At 40.6% G+C, this 16,213-nt stretch overlaps 2 protein-coding genes and 1 non-coding gene across 10 annotated transcripts; all 3 read right to left on the bottom strand.

The window, feature by feature from the left end:
* Positions 1-130: 130 nt before the first annotated feature.
* On the bottom strand, positions 131-11,303 carry LOC108600470 (prominin-like protein). Of its 5 annotated transcripts, XM_017988082.2 has the most exons (15): positions 11,213-11,303; positions 5,249-5,745; positions 5,045-5,192; positions 4,847-4,975; positions 4,590-4,777; positions 4,362-4,526; positions 4,170-4,300; positions 3,768-4,103; positions 3,592-3,701; positions 2,576-3,524; positions 2,381-2,511; positions 1,835-1,894; positions 1,556-1,744; positions 1,270-1,370; positions 794-861 (listed from the first exon to the last, which is right to left on the bottom strand). In XM_017988082.2, exons 2-14 carry the CDS (start codon positions 5,571-5,573, stop codon positions 1,310-1,312), a joined length of 2,922 nt encoding a protein of 973 aa, XP_017843571.2. In that variant the 5' UTR covers positions 5,574-5,745; positions 11,213-11,303; the 3' UTR covers positions 794-861; positions 1,270-1,309. The 5 variants fall into 5 exon arrangements, with proteins under 5 accessions (XP_017843569.2, XP_017843570.2, XP_017843572.2 ...); XM_017988080.2 differs by lacking the exon at positions 1,270-1,370 and having other exon boundaries at positions 131-861; XM_017988081.2 differs by lacking the exon at positions 1,270-1,370 and having other exon boundaries at positions 131-861; positions 1,835-1,891.
* On the bottom strand, positions 6,508-6,580 carry Trnam-cau. The gene has a single exon. It is a non-coding gene; the product is annotated as a tRNA-Met (tRNA).
* A 771-nt stretch (positions 11,304-12,074) lies between the features above and the next one.
* LOC108599907 (prominin-like protein) lies at positions 12,075-16,000 on the bottom strand. 4 transcript variants are annotated; one of them, XM_017987102.2, is made up of 12 exons: positions 15,888-16,000; positions 15,385-15,698; positions 15,175-15,322; positions 14,985-15,113; positions 14,733-14,920; positions 14,515-14,679; positions 14,315-14,445; positions 13,923-14,258; positions 13,787-13,863; positions 12,757-13,729; positions 12,560-12,696; positions 12,075-12,504 (listed from the first exon to the last, which is right to left on the bottom strand). In XM_017987102.2, the coding sequence occupies exons 1-12, from the start codon at positions 15,905-15,907 to the stop codon at positions 12,321-12,323; spliced, it is 2,802 nt and encodes a 933-aa protein (XP_017842591.2). In that variant the 5' UTR covers positions 15,908-16,000; the 3' UTR covers positions 12,075-12,320. The 4 variants fall into 4 exon arrangements, with proteins under 4 accessions (XP_017842591.2, XP_033149707.1, XP_033149705.1 ...); XM_033293816.1 differs by having other exon boundaries at positions 15,220-15,322; XM_033293814.1 differs by having other exon boundaries at positions 15,385-15,659.
* Between the last annotated feature and the right edge of the window lie 213 nt (positions 16,001-16,213).

The raw sequence follows: 16,213 nt of genomic DNA, 5'->3' as shown, positions 1-16,213 counted from the left end.
TGTCTATATACCTTAAACATTGATTTTTAATTCTCCATTTTTGATTTTGTCATTAAATTTCAAGTTTACATTCTCTGACAATGCTAGTTAAATATTTCTATAGTGTAATGTTGATTATTGTGTGTGTGTGTGTGTGTGTGTGTGTGTGTATCATAAAATTATGAGAATATTTTTTCATTTATTCAAGCCCTTTTGAATTATTATTGGTTTTGGTAAGGGCCGCTGTGGAAACCCTGCGTTTTATTTTGGGTTTACTTGACGTGCTTACTTATTAAATGCTTTAAACTGTGTGCATATAATTTATGCTAATTCTGAATCATTGCATCGCTCTAGCTTTTGGCAACATTTTCAATGTGTGTCTGTGTGTGTGTGTGTAAACTTCAAACTTCACTTGCTGCGGCCCGTCTTAATAATACTACACTATTCCTTACAACTTGCTGCTAACTCTTTACTATTCATGTTTGTATGTTTATCATTGTCTCTCTCTTTCTCATTTTCTTTTTCTCCAACTGCGCCCGATACACACGACCAGCAGGAAAAGATATTAAACACATGTGATGCTATTAAATATATAACTTTAAATTATAAAAAAAACCTAATATTTAACTAAAATTACAGTCTCAGTAAAATGGGGTATTCTTTTTCGTGTAGGTTTGTGTGTGTGAGTGTGTGTTATTCAAAATTAAATTCATTCATGTTTGCCAACCACTTTAAAGCTGTTCCACCCCATAATGTCCAATGCTTGCAGCTTAATCCTGATCAGAGGCGCCGGGGTAATAATATGGCGGTGGGCGTTCGTACTCCGATGATGGCGGCGCTGCTGGCGGATTATGATAACGTGGCGGCTCATGGTCCCAGTGTCTGTGAGGAAAAACAAATTAGATTAGTTATAAAGTGAAATAGGCATAATTGTTCAAAAGCTTGTTATTATTGCCAATTGTTGCTGTAGTTAGTTGCAGTTGGAATTGAGGCAATGGCAAATTGAAAACTGAAGCATTTAGTATACGAATCAAGTATGCAGTTATTTATACAAGGACCAATCGGCTTTAGTTGATGGTTGTGGCACACAGTTGTGAAAGCATTGAATGTAGTATGAGGTGCAGCTTGGCCAGTTGAGGTTCTTTGGACTGGCCAACTTGTGTGTTGGATGAGTAGAAGCAGCTCTGAAGTTGGCTTTGAAGTTATAGCAAGGGATTATGAGCAGCAGCAATACACACACACACACACACAGGCACACACACAGACACAGATAACACGCACACGCATTACCAATTAGGAAACCAAACCCATTTTGCCAGACGGATTAAGCCTAAAAGAAACCATCTGCCGTCAGTGCTTTTGGCCTTGTATCAATAGCCACAACTTTAGCGCTAAATGAAAATGAAATCAAACAAAATAGCAATTAAAATCGAGGCCATCAGCCACAGGATAATATTTGCAGTGTAAGTTGTGAGCTTTGGTTAGCTGTGATTAGGGTTAAGATTATACAGCAGAGAGCAGAGCGGGTCTAGAGCATGGTTTTGCATTGCAGGTGGAGGTGGGCAGGCAAACTTACGTGGGTGCCACATCGTTGTAGCGCATGTTGCTGCTGCCTGCTGCGGCGTCGCCATTGCTGCCCCCAGCACCACCGCCACCACCGCCGCCATTGCTGCGCGCGCCACGTGACACACCCGGCGATGCATCCTCATAGTAGTCCTGCTGCTCGCGACGTCGTTCGTAGGCCTTGCGACGCTTCTTGGGCACACTGCAAGCACAATTAGAAATGAGAAATGGGGCAAGCAATTAGTTGAAGTGGCTTAAGTGTTAGCTGCGCAGGCAAGCGTTAAACTCTTACTTGGCCAATGGCACGTGCTCGCGATCGCGCTCGCTATACGCGTCGTATAAGTAATCACTGCTGTGTGGCGAAGACGAAGAGTTGTGTGTGTGGTTTGTAGTTTGGTTAGCAGTCGCATTTATGAGAGAGACAATGAAATGAAACAATTATGAACCGAATTAGTTGAAGGTGCAATTAACACGATTTGTATACAAAAAGAAACAAACAAACAATTAAACAGAAAATATTAATATAAAATAAAAAGAAAACATGCGCTTGTTAAGCTAATCCCGCTTGTGCTTGCTGGCGCTAGTCTCTGCTGTCAGATCTGATGACTCCGTGGATGCATCCAATGAGAGATTACCATTCAAAAGAATAATATTATTGCGTTCATGGGCCAGACTGAGCCTTGTGGGCTGCTGCCCAACAAAGCCGGGCAGCAAGATCACATGCGTCATGCCCCTGCCCATGCCGCTGCCCATGCCCATGCGCGTCACGCCCACACCAGTGCTTATTTTATTGAAATTTACTGCAGCTTAGCGTTAAACAAATGCAAAATTTACTTACCCTCCCTCCACAACACCGGCCTGCGCTGAATATGGATCAATCTTCTTGTACAGGCACATCAGGCGATGCGAGACAAAGAGCACGGGCAAGAAGAGCAGGGAGCAGAGCAGCACGCCCACCCAAAAGCCGTTCTGCAAGCAAAACAGCAAAGCATTATCCATTAAAAATCCATAAAAAGCAGCTAAGCTGACCTACCATGGGATCGACTAGGCGATAGCAAATCAAGTCCACGCCCCGATAGTAGATATAGGCCAGTGGCTGGCAGCGTCCCACGTGATTGTTGCCCTCCTGGACTACTCTGCGCGCATAGGTTTCGATCTGGTTCGCAAGGAAGTCTGTTAGATTTTCGCCGAGTCCATTGATATACTCCTTGCCCTGTGTTTTAATGAATACATCTGCTCGTTGAGATGCTTTCAGCAGCGTGGCAATGGACTGGCCAAACGCTTGATTATTGTACAGGATGAGCTCATCGACCTGCTGCAGCTTCGATGTCATTTTTTCTATAATCGATTTGATCTTCTCGACAAACTCATCGTTGAAGCGCTGCAGATTGAAGGCCTCGTTGTAGAGCGAGGTGCGCGCCCAGTCATAAATGCCCCACTGGCTCCACAGGCTGGCACGCAGCTCCTTCAGCTGATTGGCCATTGTGGGCAGCTCGGTGGGCGTCAGCTGCGTGCACAAATGTTCCGTGAATTTCTTGCTGCGATAGTCGGAAAGATTGCTATCGCGTAGGATTTCTAGTTTCTTGACTTCTGTGTTCTTGAGCACGTCTATTTTCGTCAGATCCTCATCGAAGATAGTCGGAATTGGCTTGCCAGGATCATTAGTGCTCATTATCGATATGGCCAGCAAGTCCTGCAGATCATACAGCTTGTGATCCCTCAATATCTTAAATATGGAGTCATCTGCACTGCAGGCATCCAGTACATTGGACATGCGCAACGGTTCCACCTTTTTGCTAGTGTCATTATTTATCAAATAGCGATTCAGATCAATGGATGCATCCAGCTGGCGGAACAACGTATTGTTCTCACGATCGCGTAGTGGCGCACAAGCGCCTTGATAAGTAACAAAGCCCGTTACAAAGTAGAACAGTCCAACCATGGTAATGGCCGAGAATACGCAGAATATCAACAACATGACGCTGCAAATAAATCAAATAATTAATCAACTACACAGAGCACAGGCAGCAACTGGGTGGGTGCACTTACAGCAGCAGGCAGGAGGCACCAGTGCCCTTGCTGCAGCAGTCATCACGATAGCCACGTCGACGTCGACCACAGCAGCCACAGATTAGCGCTATAACCAGCAGCGTAAATATCTATAGATAAATAAAATAATTGATTTGCAATTGATTGCAGGAATTTATGTTTAGTAATATGCTTACCACCAGCAGCACAATGCAAACAGTAAGGTTAACGACGTTGCGGTCAGGGCCAAATCGATCGTAGACATCGTCAAACGAGTTGGCTGAGTTTCTGGTTAGCAGGTAAATGTCGGAGATCAATGCGTCCACAGTAACGCGCACTTTGTTTGCTTGGCCACGGAACTCTTCTGATCCCTTGTGCACATCACGTATCAGTTTTGGCTTGATTGGATCAAGAGCTGCCTTAATCATCTCGCCGACTTTCTTCAAACGCTCCAAGGCGTCCTTGGGTATGACTTCCGTTTTGTTCTTTCTCACCTCCTTGATGGCTTTCAAGGTTACATTGACATCAGGCAGCTGCAAATGGAATAATCAGCGCATTAGGGCCAATGAAAAGTTGCTGGAAATGTGAGAATTAGTTACCGAATCCAAATGCAGACACTTGGCGCTATCGATGAACTCAATGCCAGTGCGCTTTAGGAAATGCAGACACTCACGATTGCCACAGAGCACCGTACAGGCGTAGTTGACATTACGCTTGACGCCTCGCACACCTGGCAAGCAAAAGATATAGTCAATAAATATAATTACATTTTAAAAGCTTTGTCTATTAACCATCTCGCAGTTGTGCACTGTAGAAGCGTAAGTCCTTTTCAAGCTTTTCAATCTCTGCCATTAGCTTCTCGGCCTTTTCCATATTGTCCAATATGCGCTTCAGCTCCTTTACGACATTTGCCTCGGAAGCATCCATAAGATCATCGTACATATGCTTATCCACATCTAGGCAAAGCAAATCAAACGTAAATGTAGTTCTAGTACGCATAGATTGCAGGTTAGTCTTACTTTTTATAATGTCAACGAGATGCGTGTCCAGCTCCTGATAGTTTTTGATAAACAAATGCTCAACATGCGAGGCCACGTCCCTTAGATAGCTGCAGGTATCTTCAGCGCCACGTTTCATGGTGTCGCTAGTTTCCTGAAGGCCGTTGTCAATCATCTTGTTGGTCACAAAAGCAATGATGATGCCGAAACTGCAAGTCCAGTTAAAGTAATTAAGTAAACGCCAGTAATGCCAACGTTTTGTGTACAGCAATTCTTACAGTATGCCCGTCATGAGCAGCAACAGCAAAAAGCCGCAGCCAAAGCGCTTGATCCCATCCTTCTTCCTATCACAGGGCGGGCAGCCTTGTTTGCAACGCCGACAGCAGCAGAAGCAGCAATAACAGACACTAGCAACAAAAACAAAATATATATAAGGTTATGAAAGTTTAAGCTGGATAAAGTTAATAATTACTCACGCTATGAATGGTATGATAACTATGAGCAGCAACAGAAAGCCAACCCAGAGCAGCACTCCCCAGTATTGATATAAGAGATCGCGCCAATCGTTCTGCTCCACCTTCTTGCCCAGCACAAGCGTGTCCGAATTTTTAATCTCAATGTAACCTAGAATAGTATATTTTAAGTAATTGCTCAAGCCATAACTACTTACCGCTACTTACCAGGCGGTATGGCTGGCTTGTTGGGTACCAGATTGTCAAACAGTTTGTGCGTAAAATTAAAAATTGGAGTCATGCCACCGGTGGTGTAATTGGTCTTCTTGGTGAAGTTAAGTTTCGACTCATATGGCGTATACTCAGCAGGCGTAAGCTGCGATCTGCCAGATTCGTCTGCCTGCCCGTCTGCTGGCCCTATTAGGGCCATCAAGGCAATAATTAGTACGCCTAGGCTGCATATTGCCAACTTGGCGACTCGATGTTGCCTTTGTCGCTTTGTTGTGCTGCACTTGCATTTTGCATGCGTTGCGTTTGTTGTTGGTTGTGTCATTGTGGGTTTGTTGGTTCAAATGGTGTCCACCACTCTTGCTCTTGCTCTTGTTCTTGTTCTTGCTCGTGAATGCGGCCGTCTCTCTACGCTCGTTGAGTGCTACTAACACGCTTGACTCCTGCTGTGCTTGCTCTTGTCACCAGCGAGCGCATCCATTTCACGCCTCAGCGAACTGCAGGAAGGAACATAAAAATAAAATGAAAACACACAAAAAACAAATAAAGGCGACGATTGAAAAAGATAGGTGTTTTAGAAATTGGAGCACACTCCTTAATACGACTTTAGCATGTCTTGACCTTATTTATTTCAATATTAGTGTCTGCCAGGGCAGTAAAATACACATGCATACACATATTTCATTGACTGCGTGTGCGGGAGTGCCCTCGTCGTATATATTATGATTGCCTTAGCCTTAGACAACGCCAAAGACAAAGACAACGACAACGACAACGACAATATGCCAACGCTAAGCTCGAGCGTATGCGCTCTCTGCGGTGAGCACATCACTTGACATCAATTAAAGTCAATAAAAAAAGAGAGCCAAGGGGAACGACACACTACACACTACAATGGGAAGACGTCACTGCTCAATTGCAACTACATGTTTATCTGCGCTGCAAAAGGATGACAGTGCCCACAAGCCTGTTAAGCTGCCAGCTGCAGCTGCAGCCATTTATAAAAGTTTGACGCATAGTTTGGAGCGCATATCATATGAATGCACATTTAGCAAGATTGCGAGATTAAGTGGTAAATGTTAAGTAAAATCATCCGTCAATTTGTTGTGGCAAATACATAAGATTAGAACACACATTGCTTATCGTTCAGAGCTTAATAATTGAAAAATAGCAAATGATACAGGCGCTTATTATTATTAGTATTTGTCTCTAATGTTTAATGCAATTGCAAAAAATAAATAAAAGCCAAAAAAGTTACATGCCCCGGGTGAGGCTCGAACTCACGACCTTAAGATTATGAGACTTACGCGCTGCCTACTGCGCCACCGAGGCTATGTCAATCCAAGCGCCTAACGCGCAATTGTTCTGTACTCGCGCAAAAGTTCTGGTGGACGTGGCGATAATAAACGATAACCAAACAAAAATAATAATATTGGAAGCCTCTTTTTTGTTTTTTTTCTTCTATAAGATTTTTCCAAAAATATATTTTTGCAATTAATTTATGCACATGTAAAGTCATTTATAGAACTTATTTTTATGACACATTCGCCAGCAGCCAGACATCAACTAGTACGTCCAACGATAGCAATAAGAACAAGTGCGATAGCTGCTGCTTGATATGGGTGTTTAGCAAACGAAAAGCACAAAGTTTAATGAACTTTATGTGTAAGCTGAGCAAAAGGGTCTGTTGCCCTGACATGACATGATGGGGCCATGTTCTTCAGCTGTTTACGTTCGCCTTGCTGTGTGTTTGCCTTGGTCAGTCTGGTTCATAAAAAGTGTCACTCACACACACACACACACACACACATTAACAAATACTTGTACATGCAATTGCCGCCTGCTTATCTTGAGTTGTATTTTTATGTGCACATTTCGCTTTTGTTTTGTTTTTAGCACTCGAAGAACGAGAGACGCTTGGACTTTAATGACTCGCCAGTAGCTTTAGTTCTTTTTTATGTTCATTGTTTAGTGACCAGCCCGCGTGGCAATTGCAGCATTTGTTAACAGCCCTTTAATGTCATGTCAAACAGCAAGTGTAATGTCGTATTAATTGCGTATACGCAGCGTGTCTGGCCAGAATAAAACCGAACCGATAACTTGCCTAGAATCTGCCACACGCGACACTGTGTTGCTCTGCAATGTAAAGGCGTCCGCCCCAAGTTGATGCCGACTGCGTGCAGAAAAATCTGTATACGCCGAAAAAGCAGCGAGTAGCACACGACCGAGGCTTTGAACGGCCTTGACATGAGTCGCATCGCGGCTGGAAGGCAGCCTCATGCCGCATCTTCCCTTCCCGCTGCCCCAAAACCGAAACGAGTGCGTGAGCTCAAGTAGCAGCTTTTCAATGCTTTTTGGCTGCCACACACATAAATGAGCAAACAGACTGTGTTGGTCCAGTAAACAAAACAATTTGCAGAAGCTGCTGCTGCTGATGATGATGCTGATGATGGTGGTAGTAAGTATGTAATGCATGAAGCTGATGAGAATGAATTTGATAACAGGCACATGCGCACTGGCTGCCGTCAGGTGTTAACAACTGCTGCAACAGTGGATGGCAAAAATATATGACAAAAAGCAAACACAGATAAAAATAGATGCATGAGGCTTTAGCTTAACTTTTTCCATTGTATAAGCAAGTGTAATGACTAAGCTCTGCACTAAAGATAACTTAGAATGCAAATGCAATTAAATGCGAAAGCCCCAAGTCAATTCTACTCACATATATACCTTTCTAACGGTTTCACTTGCTGTCTGTTTATTGTTAACAACAATAAGCTAAAACAGCTGTGTGCACAACTGCAGACAATGTTTTATATAAGCATAAAATGCTCACTAATATAAGTGCAAAGAGTTCCAAACAAAGAGCGTACCGACCCACTTCTGGAAATTGAATCACTTTGTCTGTTTGCCAGGCTTAACTGGTTTTTTTTTTCATCTCTTTACTTGGGCAATCAAATACCTTTCGCTGCTTGAATACACAAAAGTCAGCAATTCGCACTTATACGTATTAGTTACTTTACAGTTATAAGCGGTGTATATTAATAAATACGTATATAGATCGGATGACTGGTTTATAAACTCATTTGCAGCAGTTGGAATTGTATATGAATAATAAACGCAATATTATGCAATATTAATTTCGCGTGACTCACTGTTCTTCAAGAATTATACATGCCTATACTCATACATAGATTATAATATATGAGTCTACATGTGGCCAAGGCCACTGCTTGCATTGCATTTTCTTTTGAAGAATAATACTCTGGATCTAAAAGTTCAGAGCAGTTTATTATTGTAGTTCCTAAGGTGCTAGGGCAGAGTCCAAAAAGTAGATTAGTCGACAAAGATTTATCTTAATGAACTGTTTACAATATAGTTCAATATTGTTTTCCAATTTACAATTTTCAGTTGACCACAAATTCTTAATTACAGAGTCGTATGCAGCCGATTGCATCCGACTGAACTGTCTCATTAATTAAATGTGAAGCGTCAAGCATCTTGCTTAATGGATTTATTTTTGGGATTTACATAATTTTATTTTATTATTGCTTATTTTAAAAAGCTGTTTCCATGGTTCTTCGCTTAAATTGCTTTGTTTTTAAATTAATGCTGATTTAGAAACCAAAACGTAAACAATGCCAGCCCCAAGTATGCAAAATACTATAAACACACTCGTTTGCAGAACGTAAATATTTGTTTACATCCACACCCTAGCACAATTTTGAAATGGCTTTCAAGTGAAAGCCCACTCTACACGCAAATAGAAGATTTGGTCTTATTGAGGTCAGCTAATGAGAATTGTGGTAAAGCTAAGTAGCCATTGCCTTTGTTATCTAATAAACGACTAGACACATTAATGTAAATACATGCATACAGTTAATTTGATTAATGCAACTTGTAAGTTGCAAGTAGCACACAAGGCAAGTTAATCAAATTTGCAAATGCATAACTACTTTTAATTAAAAAAGAGATGGAAAAGTGCTGCGCACAGAAAATAGCACACGCCTTTGAAATCCAGCAGTAGCTTCAGTAAAAAGAAATCTGCTCGTCTCATTTGATTAAAAAGAACCGGTAACAAAAGGCAAGAGCAAGGGAAACTGAAACTGGTTTGCCATTCGGCCCGCAACGGCCGCAACGTCTGACTCATCAGCTGTGTGGCCACCACTGGTCAGCAGCGCGCGCTTTGCGCTGACACAATAAAGTAGCAAGATATTCTCAATTGGAAAAACGATCAAGTGGCTGCCACATGCAAACAAAGGGCATTAGTATGTGTTATGTGCTTATGGCAGACTTGTAAATATGTAAATGTACCTCGATGGCGACAAAACGAACAAACAGAACCAAAACATAAAACAAAGTGACTTAAGCAAAAAAAAAATAAGCCAAGTTTTTCTTGTGATGGCGAACGGAAATGCGATGAGAATGTTGCGATTACAGGAAGTGTGTGAAGAGAAGCTACAAAAAACTGAATGTGTGAAGAACGTAATAATAATTGTTTTTTCATAAGAATATTATTTTTATTCATATGAAAAAATAAGTAAGTCATTTATATTTTTCAGTAATGATGCTGATGGTATTATTATTTTAGTTCAACTGTCACTCTAAATTGTTATTTAGTGCACAGCCACAGTCACAGCCTGAAAGACCCCAAAATGTGCCGAAAACAGAAACAAAGTTAAATGTACTACAACCGGCACCGCAGTGTTTGCTATAAATATAAATATAGTACATGCGCATAGGGCATTGCCTGCTCCATTACTGCTACAGCTCCAGCTCCAGATATGCCAAGCTCTGTGAGCACACATAGGTAATCACATTTACATGTGCACTTGTGTTTGTGTTTGTGTCTGTGCAGGTCAGGGATGTAACTGTATCTCTGGCTGTGTGTAAGCCGGAGTCAGTGTCGAAGTTTTTGTGTAGCTATGTATCTGCGGAAATGTATACATACACATACAAAGATGTATGTATGCATGTGTTTATTGCATGTCAGTGCTCTGTTCTTAATCTTTGGCTGCAGCGTGTGAAGTTAGAGTTGGCAATTAGTGGCAGAAATTAATTATGATTTAAGTGAGGCATACAATTTCTTTGTTACATGCCCTCGGCCTTGCTCTAACCCCTTTTGTTCTGCTGCTCGCTATCTCTCTCTCTCTCTCTCTCTCTCTCTCTCTTTCTCTCACTCGCTTTGTCTGGCTATCAGATTAATTCAACTACAGCTTTGACAATTGAGCATAATCTTTCAAATTGAAATAAACAAGCTCATCAACAGACTCACTCTATATACTTCATTAATATCTTTTTGCGCTCTGCTATTACGTGCAGCTACTTCAGTTTCAATTTCAATTTCAGTTGAGTTTCAATCACACAGAGTTTTCTATCAGTTGGGGGCAACTTTCAAATCCAATTAGCTATTAGGGCTTCAGTTTTAGCCTTTCAAATAAGCCACTCCAAATGGTCAGAACATTTAATGCAGCTTCAATACGTTGCTAAACGTATGTAAATATATCGCAACTTGTATTTATTTATAATATTTTTACAGTTAAATCAAATGCGTATGTGTTTCATTCATATGTAGCATGTATTTTCTAGTTTGCTGCACACACACCCGTTGCCCTCGTCAACGCCCACACACTCACAAACAGTCTGCAGCTTCCAGTGGCCCGCTGGAACTCTGCCCGCGTCTTGGGGTCAAATAAATATTCATGCACAAAAATATGAAACATTTAAATCACAGCATTACTTTTAGACAAGCATTTCTACATAATTATGTATGCATGTATGTATGTATTTATGTCTTTGCACATGCATGTGTATCTACTGCACTGTTTTCTATATCACAACATTCTTTTCTTTGTTTGCACCAGTAATTCGGTGGTGTGTGTGGTTTCATTTCTTCTTGGGTTTTCTGCTTAACACAATATTGACTTTTGTGCAAATTCAATAAAAAATTGTTGTTTTATTCACCGTTTTGTTGTTTTCACTAGCCAATCACTCGAATTTATTTATTGGGCCATTTTTCAATCAAATCTCTCACAAGACGTTACTTCAACTCGCGTTCCGCACAACAACAATAATGCATTAGTTCGAGCAGTGATGACACATATTGAGCGCATAAGCTAAATTCTGAGTAAAAAAAAGCTAAAGTCAAACAAAAATATGCTGAAAAACAAGCTAAATCCAAAATGCAACATAAATTAAATTAGTAAGCAAATCATCCATTTTATAATGTTCATCATTATTATTTTGCGAAAGCGTGGAATATGCAAAATAGGACAAGCAATGCAATTTTTATGCTGTATATTTTATTAAGCTATTAAATTTTAAAGTACGCTCAATCTAGCCTGAAATAAGCTAATCTGGCAACGATGGTAAATCGAACTAGAGAAACATCGAATAATATTGGAGCGCGAAATTCTCTTATTATTTATTTCCAGTAACATCCAAGGGCATCAAGTATTAGCTGATTATTTAGAGCTCTATTCACGTTAGCAAAACTTTTATAAGCATTATAATTTTTATTTTAACTATAATATAATTTTCCCGCAAAGATTTTTAAGTCGCATACGAATCTGTCGGTCGAGCTCAGACATGTTGTATTATTAACGATAGCGATAAAATTCCGATAACACATTGAACACCGCAACAGAATTTCTGGTACAGAAGCAAGGGAACAAAAAAAAAAAATAGCGAGTATCATTTAAAAATAGCGTATATGCCAGTGTTGGCAACAACGATTATCCGAAAAAAAAATCTTTATTTGACGTTAAAAATCATAATTTTAAATTTATAAAACTGGGAAATTTAGCAAATACGTAATAGGTGCGTGTATTAATATTTATTTCTTCTATAAAATGTATGAAAATATAGTATGTTGAAAAAGGGGCTGCATTGCTTCCTTTTGATGATCCAGTTCTCAGCATAATCTAGTTTCTGATCACTTCCCATGAGCAATTTCAGTTAATAAAGTGTAATCAAAAATGTTGATAAAATTATTCATCATTTATCTCAACTATGTGACGAAAAACCGGCAATAAGCGTAAGCAATGCAATAATAATAAAGCTTTCCCGCTGGCTAGTCTCTTTTTCGCTTGCTAATTGAGATTGCTAAATCTTCGTCGATTTTCACATAGCTCTCACCCAAAGGCTGGTCAGGCAAAACCACAGTAGGCTGGGCAAAGCCGCCTACAATCCGCTGGCCCCCACCGCATACAACAATGGGCGGTGGCATATAAGGCGCACCTGTGCAGATTGGACAGCTGATGGAGAGATAAACAGTAAGACAGGGCTATGATGAAAACTTAATCAACATACCCGTGCTCTACAATCGCAATGCCTGTTGCTCTACTGTAAACAGCAAGCCTCTGGTATAAGCCAAGTAGACGATGCGCTATAAACAAAATGGGTATAAGCAGCAGGCAGCACGGCAGTAACCCCAGCCAAAATTGATTCTGGAATTTAAACAAGGTAAAGTAAAATAATGGCAAAATGCAATTTTAAATGTCACCCACAAATGGATAGATGAGATTGTCACAAATTCTGTCCGCGGCACGTTTGTGAAGGTAGCTCAGGGGTTCGCATTTACCGACGTGTGTAAGGCAATGTACAATAATCCTTTCAGCAAAAAGGTCGACTTGCTCATGAATGGCATCAGTTAAATTGGTAATGAGTGAATTGATGAAATCCTTGCCACGCTCTTGTATGAACTTCTCGGCACGTTTAACCGCGTCCAACAAGTGTAACATTGAGTTGGAAAAATCATTATTATTGTAAAGTATCAATTCATCAATTTCGGCTACCCGTTTTTTTATGTTGTTCATATTATTTTTAATTTGGCTGTGATACGCATTATAAAAAGACATAATATGCCTGGCATTGGAATACAAACTCGATCTTGCATCCCAATAGCCGCCCCACGCTGTCCACATGTTATCGCCCACAGATTTCATAGACTTTGCCATACTATAATAGTCTGGTCCAACTGGCCAACACATGTTTTCTAAATACAATAAGCTATGATAACTGGATAAATTAGCGTTACGCATATCATTAAGTCGGATCGTGTCATTGTGGGGCAACAAAACCGTATTGGATAGATCCTCATTAAAATCATCGTCATGATATTTTGGCTGCTTGTCCTCACGGTCGTCGCTTAATATTTTCAGATCACGTATATCTTCAATTATATACAATTTATACTTCTTGAGTAATTCAAATATAGTCTGACCTTCTTTGCAGTCTCTAATGGCGTGAGATATACGCAATTTGCTACGGTCTTTAATGGCCTCTTCCCTTTCACGTGGCGGCAGGTAACGTGTTATATCGATTTCAGGATCCAATCCATTCATTTGCTTAACAAACGTCGCCTCAGGATCAGAACGAACTGGTGCACAAGCACCTTGATAGGTAATTAGGCCAAGTATAAAATAGAACAGTCCAACGAGCGTAAACAGGGATAAGAAGCAAAATATCACAAGAATAGCACTGCAAAAGAAATATGAAACTCTTTTGGGTAAGTATATGTTTTCCCTAAGCACTTACAGCAAAAGGAGTCCGGTGCTTATACTCCAGGCGAAGCACAAGCCGAGCAAAAGTGCCAGCAGGAGCAATGCAATAATCTGTAGTAAAGATTAGCATTAGCAAAATTTAGCTTACTTATGTTAGTTACGGAAGTTACCAAAATGAGTACTGAAATGATGGTTTTGTTCATGATGCTTCGATCCTTGCCATATCTGTAATAGATATCGTCAAAAGATCTTGTTGCTACATCCGTGTTCTTATAAATATCATGAACTGCCGTTTTTAGTATATTGCGTATGATATTCTCCTGGTGTATAAATTCATCACGTCCACGGTGCAAGTCTCTTATCAACGCTGGGGACACACGCTCCGTTGCCTTTGCAATTTTATTGTAGATTGTCTTCTGGCGCTCCATCGCATTTCGAGGTAGTTGACTAAACTTACCTTCGATTATGTCCTTCATACCGTCCAAATATTTTTGACTGACCGGCATCTGAAAAGCAGAAATATGCTAACTTACAAGGCTTGCTCATTAATCAACCAACTTACTTGATCTAGATGCATACATTTGCTCATATCCATTGTCTCAATATCCGAGGTTACCAAGAAGCGTCGACAGGCATAGTGGTTACTAAGCATTGTACAGGCAAAAGTAACGTCACGTCTAATGCCACGCATACCTAAAATTAAAAACACAAAGCACAATTTCTTGCTGAGTTTTAATATAAATTGATTTAGTGAATTTTTACCATCGCGAAACTGTGCAGTTGTAAATCGCAAATCCTCTTCATAGACTTTAACCTCTTTCATAAGTCTTTGAGCTTTTGGCATATTATCTAAGATGCGCTCCATGACCTCCAGTGCAGTGCTACCCGATGAGTCAGCCAAATCCAAGTTAATATGCTTATCCGAATCTGGTGAAAATAAAATAGTTAAAACTGTGGTCAAAATTAGGTTTGGGCTTAACTCGTTAACAAATCGGTTAAATGATTGAACAGCTCTTCATAGTTTTTCTCAAACAAATAACGAATATGCTCGGAGGTGTCATTCAGGAAGGTGCAAGTATCGTTAGTACTACGCTGTAATATTACAGTAGATTCACTAAAGCCACGCTCCACCAGACGTTCGGCCATTACGGCAATGATAGCGCCAAAGCTACGAGTTAAAACAAAGACCGTTTAAAGTTTTGGAATTTTTTTTTTTGGATATGCGAGCATACAGGCAGGGTATAAGCAGCAGGAGGAGCAGCGCAGCACAAACGAAGCATCTAAAGCGATCACGCGCCATGTCGCAGGGTGCACAGCCCGCATTGACACGTCTACAGCAGCAAAAACAAAAGTAACAGACGCTGCAACAAGTTGTGTTAACTAAGCATCAATCATCAATATATAAAACCAAAGCATACTTACGCTATAAATGGAACGATTATAATGATCAAAAGTAATAATACCAACCAAAAGTATAACAGCCAGTACTTGGTGACTAGCTCGGCCCATTCATTCTCCTCGTATTTAGGACCCATTTCCACCGACTTATCATCCGTGTAAGTTAAATAACCTGCCGGAAATGAAATCAAATTTTATTTACGCATGTATTTACGCAATTTCATGTACGCTCACCCTTTGGCACCGGTAGTGGATCGATTAATGTATTATCAAAGAGAAAAGCCGCCACTTTGTTTAGAGACTTGCTCAGGCCTCTTGTGGCTAAGTCGTCCTCCTTTTCAGGCTTGCTGTATTGAGGTTTTGAATCATAGTCCGAGTATTCAACCTCAGGCCAGTGCACTTGTCCCGCCTGCTCGTGCACAGTCCCATGTCCCTCGTATCCCGGCTTCCACTCCACATCGTGTAAAGCCACAGGTGTTATGAAACAGCTCAGCAATATAAAACACCAACTGAAAAATATAAAGATGATTTTGCTGCAATGGTGCATGCTAAATTGGCGTCGTTATGTTTATACAAGTATAAGATATAGGGGGAGAGTCTGTTTGTTCGACAAATCTTTCGTATAGTAACAATTAAGTCAAAGGGCAAGTGTTGCTTTGCATACGTAAAAAATACATATTTTTAATACACCCAGAATGACAAAGACCCATAGCTAAAAACTATTAAAATTTATTTACTTTTTGTTTACATCAACCATAGAGTACCACTATAGTGAGCTTTTAATCTTTCTTCGGCTTGCTGGTGCTGTTCACAGAGGCGGAAGTAATTGTTATCTGACTGTCACTGCTGTCAACCTGCACGTTTTCTAGAAAGTTAACACCTCCGCCACCACCACGCTTCTGGGAGTCGACACATATACAGAGGTTCTGCTGACCACCACTACAGGTGATAATAGGTGGTGGAACATATGGCATTCCGGTACACGCCGGACAGCTGTGTGAATATATGTATCTTTAGCATATCATTTAACCTCTCTGATCTTATAAACTTACCCGCCTATGGG

The sequence above is a fragment of the Drosophila busckii genome, chromosome 3L (genome assembly GCF_011750605.1).
Source record: "Drosophila busckii strain San Diego stock center, stock number 13000-0081.31 chromosome 3L, ASM1175060v1, whole genome shotgun sequence".
NCBI classification, from domain to species: Eukaryota; Metazoa; Arthropoda; class Insecta; order Diptera; family Drosophilidae; genus Drosophila; species Drosophila busckii.
The sequence above is the reverse complement of the archived record's forward strand: the minus strand, read 5'-3'. Positions and strand labels throughout refer to the sequence as shown.